The sequence below is a fragment of the Lepidothrix coronata genome, unplaced genomic scaffold, assembly GCF_001604755.1.
Source record: "Lepidothrix coronata isolate B3197 unplaced genomic scaffold, Lepidothrix_coronata-1.0 Scaffold99, whole genome shotgun sequence".
Lineage (NCBI taxonomy): Eukaryota > Metazoa > Chordata > Aves > Passeriformes > Pipridae > Lepidothrix > Lepidothrix coronata.
The window spans coordinates 1,982,935-1,988,934 of record NW_016690279.1 but is presented as its reverse complement, the minus strand read 5'-3'; the positions used below and the strand labels follow the sequence as shown (position 1 = coordinate 1,988,934).

Here is a 6,000-nt window from a genome sequence, read left to right as displayed (position 1 = left end):
TTCTCTTGTCCGCATCAAGGACTTTCTTATCTTTGCTTTTAATTTTCTTTGCTTTGCTGTCCTGCAAAATGCGTAAGAATCTGTTAGTATGAGCTACTGTCTTTCCCCACTCCCTGAAAAGATGTGTTAAAACTAAAAGACTGTCTCTTGGGCTACATAAGTACTGAATTCCTGCGGCTTCACTGCATAAACGTGCTCTTAGATCATCCCATTAAGTCAGTGTGCTGATGTCCCACTTCAGCTCTAAGCCAAATTCTTTTACTTTACACTTGGGACATGCTAAGTGCACACAGCCAGTTTTTCTTTCCCACCTGATAAGGGGCAAGTCTGGGCCATGGTAACAGGATTGCTTAGTTACAGAACCTCCCTCCCTGGCCTGCACTGGTGTGTCTGGTCTGGCAAACACCAGGCACACTGTGAGGTGGCTTCTGGGATTATACTGGTGTCTGCTCAGTGTAGACACCTCCTTTGAAGGGAAGGGAAGGTGCCAGGAGGTGCCTGCACCATGTGCCTCCAAGGGTGTCTTTGCCAGACGTGGAGTGCAGTTTTTAGTCTCAAATCATGGCTAACCTGTCTTTTGCAAGTCCCTCTCCAAAGAAATTTCTTTATGCATCCTTCTAATCTCTGTTTCATCTCCTCTGCCTCTGAACTGTGCCACATCACCAGTGCAATCACCACGTTGTTAGTGAGGCTCCTCTGTCCTCTGACAGCTGCATAACAGAAGGACTGTGAATGGCCTGGAACAGGCCAGGAGGCATCTTCTCCAGCCCTTGTTTTAACAGTAGGAAAGAAAGTTTCCCTGACTTTTTGTACATTATGGCTCAGATAAGTTCACCTGCCCCATAGGTGGGGATCTACCACATGCAGCTGTCCCAGATGAAATTCCCCCTGCTCTGTATAATTCTACACCAAATAGCCTGGCTTTTCTTGATCATAAACTCATCTTTCATATTACCTCTTCTTCCTCTTGTTTCCTTTTCTTTGCTTTCTTGATGTCTTCTGTTTTGATTTTCTTGGGTTTGTAGTCAGCACTAAGAACAAAAAGACTTGCTGATAAAAGCAATCCATTTCCCAGTACAAATAATAAAGAGAAGTCATACATATACAAAGTTTGTGTGCACAAGTTCTCAGTATTTCTGGCATGCATAATTTCTAAAGAAAATCATTTCATGTCCCACTCTCTCAGAAGACTCAATAATCCCCATCCAGTACGACAGCCTACAAAACCTAAATCCATAAGCTGTTATTGTCAATACCTCTCCATAATTTTCAGATGCTGAAGCAAACACTGTCCTTGATAAAGAATCAACTCAAAAGCATTATCAGCCACCTGGTGATTACATGGGATGGGATAAATGGGTAAAACCTTAGTGGCATGATCTATCCCAATTCTTTTTCCAGTCATCAGTGTGGGATTTACCCACAAGGCTCACCTTTTGCATTCCCCACTAGTTCAAACAATAGCAAAACTGACTACTGGCAAATTACATCATCACAGAAACACAACCTAATTTCCAATTACATTGGAAAAGACTTCTGAGATCACTGAGTCCAACCCATGACCAAACACCACCTTGTCAACCAGGCTTGGCTGTTACTTGGGAGAAGAGCCTGACTCCTACCTGGCTCCACCCTCCTGTCAGAGAGCTGTAGGGGGGGACAAGGTCACCCTGGAGCCTCCTCTTCTCCAGGCTAAACAACCCCAGCTCCCTCAGCCATTCCTCACAGGACTTGTGCTCCAGATCCAGCTTCCTTACCAGCTGCAATAGGAAGTTCTCTTCCTCACACTCCAGGAACCTCCTAGACTGGCTCCTCTCTGCTGTCTTGTGTTTCCAGCAGATACCCAGCAGCTTCAAGTCTTCCACAAGAACAAGGGCTGATGAAACATCAGCCAGCTGCTTATGGAATAGTTCATCCACCTCTTCATCCTCGTTGGGAGGTCTATAACAGACTCCCCCCAGGATATCTGCCTTACAAGCCTTCCCCCTGGTTCTCACCCATAGGCACTCGACCATATTGTCACTGTCCATGAGCTCTATAATCTCTCCCTAATGCACCCCAATGCTTAATCTTTCCATTGCAGACATGAGATGGGAGGACACAAAACTAAACAGAAGGCATCAAATGATTACACAAAAGAAAAGATGTCCCACCCATCTCTCTTGGAAACTGAGACACACCACATGGGGACAGAATGCCACCATGGTTAAACCCTTCCCACCCTTTAATCCCTCACTGCTAATAAAGTCAAACTATCTGAAGAGCTGGCTGGACACAGTGACAGATCACAGCAAGATGTAAATGGGCCTGTATTTCACTGGGTAGGTTCCTGTATCAGGCAAACATCATGTGTGCTTTTCTTTTGATTTAGAGACAACAATTCTCACCATAACCCATGACACATTCAGACTTCAGGCAAACCATGCCAAGAAGTGCAGGCAAAGCTCCCCCCACCTCCAAACAGGCTGACAATGCATTTTCTGCCCCTTGTGCAGTTATTTCCTTGCCCAACAGAAACCACTGCAGCCACTTAGCTACACTAACACCTCACTTGCCCACATTTCTGTTTTACAATCGTCATCGCTGTCCTTATCTGCCTTCTGGGTTTCTTCTTTTTTATTTACTAGTTCTGCAACATTTCCCAGCACCATCTGCAGAAGCAGGTAATGGCTTTTTGCCTTGCACACCACAAATACCATCCCTGCCCTGCTCAGATAACCTGTAACAGCATAAGGAGTCTGATCTCAGACCTGCAGTCACCCAACTGAACAAGTTCGTGCTGCTGACCTGAAATCCCACCTGCTGCCCCAGTGTTCTCTTTCTGAAACTAAACAAACATCCAAGTCACCATCACCCATGACTTACTCATCATCTTCTCGAGGTCTCTTCAGGGGTTTGGAGTCCTCTTTAGGAGATGCATAAAACCCATCATCATCTGGTTCATCTTTAATACGTGGTGGACTACAGGGAGAAACAAACAAACATGGTTCTAACTTCAAAGAGGATGTTTCTTGGAAACCAGCAACAACTCAGTTTTTAAGAAATAATCTTCTGCAAAATGGGCATGTCTTCCATGGAATGTGCTGCCATCTTAAGACCCCAAGGACCTGGGAGGTGTCATTCTCTGAATACTCACAGGCACTGTAAAGAGTCATTCAATACCTATTGAATTGTCATTTCTCAAGCAACATCAATTTCCACAGCTCAGAGTTCAGTTTGTTTCTTTGAGGTTTTCAGTAAAAGCAACTGTAACCTCCAGCACTTTCAAATACACTTCAAACCAAAATGCATGTGTGCAGTCAAATATAGGATGTTACTTAGCTTCAACTCAGTATCTTTACTGAGCCTTCTAAGAGAGAAAAATACTACTGCCTAAACAAAGGCTTGAAAGCTATTCCCTGGGATATTTTCGCAACTAAATATTGAGGCATGTGAAAACCAGAAAAGGAAACAAAGATTTGGCAAAGTTCAATTGATCAGTCTCTCTTTACTGTCCAAACTGTGGGAAGCAAACAATCCTGTCCCTTTCAACAGACCACAAAGTTAGGCTCAATGTTTTCAGCCATAAGGTCCCAAGACATGAGTAAAACAAGAAAACAAACAGAGTATGAGTGCAAGAGAGACTACTCCCTTAGACAAACTCATTATTTCTAAATTTCACAGAAGCATTGCACTGATCTTCATAAAGAAAAAGATGTCTCAAAGAGTCCAAAATTACATCTTGAAGCACTTAGTGCCATGTTGGGCTTCCTTACTCATGTTCCATCAGCAATTTCTATATCAAATGGACTCTGCTTCCAAGTCAACATGCGGATTTTGCAACTGGATGGAGTGGGAGAAAAAAGCAGCAGCATTTTCAGCTTCACAGACCACAGGCAGCAAGAGGCATTCTGGAGTTTCATGTCAGCTGGCAACGTGTCCACGAAGCAGAACAAGGCAGTTTGCTCCTGCAGAGCTCTAAAGCCTCTGCAGTGCTGGAAGCTGCAGCCCAGGGGAGAGAGACACAAACTGCTCTCAGAAACCATTTCTGTTGCATCGCCTGTAATTAGCTAAGACACGAGTCTGCAGCACGGAGACAGTTGCAAAACATCCATGGAAAAAGAGGTGTTTGTCCCATTTAATGTATTCTCCCTTCCAGGCAGAAATGTAGAACTACTGTGTGTAAAGTTGCCAGGAATTTTATCTAGTCTATTTTAACACTGAAATACTTTGCAACATTTTGTAATGGGGGAAAATAAAATTCTGTGAAAAGAAAGGAGATGTATGACCGAGCTGAACCTTGCCTTGCATTGTTTCCAAGGCTGTAACATTGCTCATCATACCAAGTCCTAAGGAAGAAAATCAAAACCATGTGAGTGAGGACATTTTTTTTTCTGGAGAACTTGTAAAAGAACATTTGGGTAGAAAAAAAAAGAAAACAAATACTTTAATCTTAGCCAGCATTTGGCCCTGAAGAAGGCACAATTGTGATGGCTCCTCCAGGCTTTTCTCAAACACATGAAAAATTGCTCTGGGACCTAAAGAGGAATCAGTTACCTTGATAAGGGAACATCCAATGTCCCCGGTGATATTGGCACAATTGTGCAATTCTGCTGAACAGCAAAGGCTAGAAAGCCATTAACTGTCTGCTACACCATGAAACACCTAAATGTCATCACATGTACTTCCAGAGTATCCCCCCAAGGGCCTGGAGATGGCGCCTCTTCCCTGTGCCAAGCCCAACTCCTTCCTTTGCATTTTTAAATAGGAGCAGGGAAACGAAACAGATGGAGGAACTCATGTCAAAAGGGCACATTCGAAACACAGAGAATAACTAACAGGCTTGGACCAGACAGGTGTCTTCTCCCCACCTCTCTGCATCCACAGAACATGCTAAGACTGGAAGGATTTTGTTTGTTTTGAAATTTTTTTAAGTGATTAATAAAACTAGACATGTGACTGAAAGCTTTCCTGACTAGCAAATCTGGATGTCTGCACCCACCATACCACTGACATTCAGTAAGTCAGTGGACTGGATACAGCACCTTAAAAATTACCAGTGGCTGCATTTAAACAAGTCACAAAAATCTTGGTCAACTATTAAGAAAAAAGTACTCTTCTATCAATTACTTACTTCAGGTTTTTAATAAGACTACTTAGTAATGACTGATACAACACCAAAGTCCAGGAGACTATTGCAGGAATTTAGTACTAGATTAGACATCCGTGCAGTTCCTGAGGTACTTCTGATTTTACACATCAGTCCTTCCTCCTCACTCCTTGCAAAGGCTTTACAAGGCAGTCCCGTGCAGCAGAGGCAGTCTGGACTGGCTGTGCTGGGCCCTGTCTCCAGCAGACTGCCTGCAGGGGTCAAGTCCAAATTTCACCAGAAGTTCTTTCAAATCCAGCTACCAATATTCCCACAGTTCAGTCTGTCCTTGGCTGAGAATTCAGCTCCTTAACACTCAGACAAACCCAGCATGTGTGGGCAGACACCAGGTACCCCCCAGCTCCCACCTCCAGGTACTGGGTGAGCAGATCTACCAAGTCCCATAATTGAGAAGAACATACATATCTTCTGAAGGGGTTAAAAGTGTTCCAATTTTTTCCCAGGACCAAGTGAGAGGAGTCAAACACTGAGCATCTAAGAAAAGTCAAACTGCAGCTTTCTGCAGATCATAGACCTGATTTCTTACCTGGAGAAACCATTTTCCTTTTCCTTCTTTATTTTTATATCACCTGAAGATGACTTCATCTGAAAAACATAAAAAGTAGAAGCTGATTAGCATTGCCCAGAGCACTTTATGTTTTTCCAACATACAACACAGGCAGGGTATTTAATCTGCAGAAGGAACCAAAGGGCACTGTGACCGTGTTCATCCCCTGTCGTCCGTAGTGACCTACATGGACAGACCAAAAAGGCAACATTTTCTGCAAGTTTTAGTCAATTCAGTATATTTTGGCCCTCCAGTTTCTACAGCAGATTGGAGTTAAGTATATAGTTTGTCCTTCCATGGACTG

At 43.5% G+C, this 6,000-nt stretch overlaps 1 protein-coding gene across 1 annotated transcript in view; it reads right to left on the bottom strand.

The window, feature by feature from the left end:
* The window catches only part of TOP1 (topoisomerase (DNA) I), a 65,863-nt gene that overhangs the window by 20,331 nt on the left and 39,532 nt on the right, over window positions 1–6,000 (bottom strand). The window contains exons 5-8 of the mRNA XM_017822654.1: window positions 5,676–5,734; window positions 2,866–2,961; window positions 956–1,031; window positions 6–61 (exon numbers count right to left, since the gene is read on the bottom strand). Of these exons, the coding sequence (XP_017678143.1) occupies window positions 6–61; window positions 956–1,031; window positions 2,866–2,961; window positions 5,676–5,734 (287 nt within the window). The remainder of the gene's footprint in view (window positions 1–5; window positions 62–955; window positions 1,032–2,865; window positions 2,962–5,675; window positions 5,735–6,000) is intronic.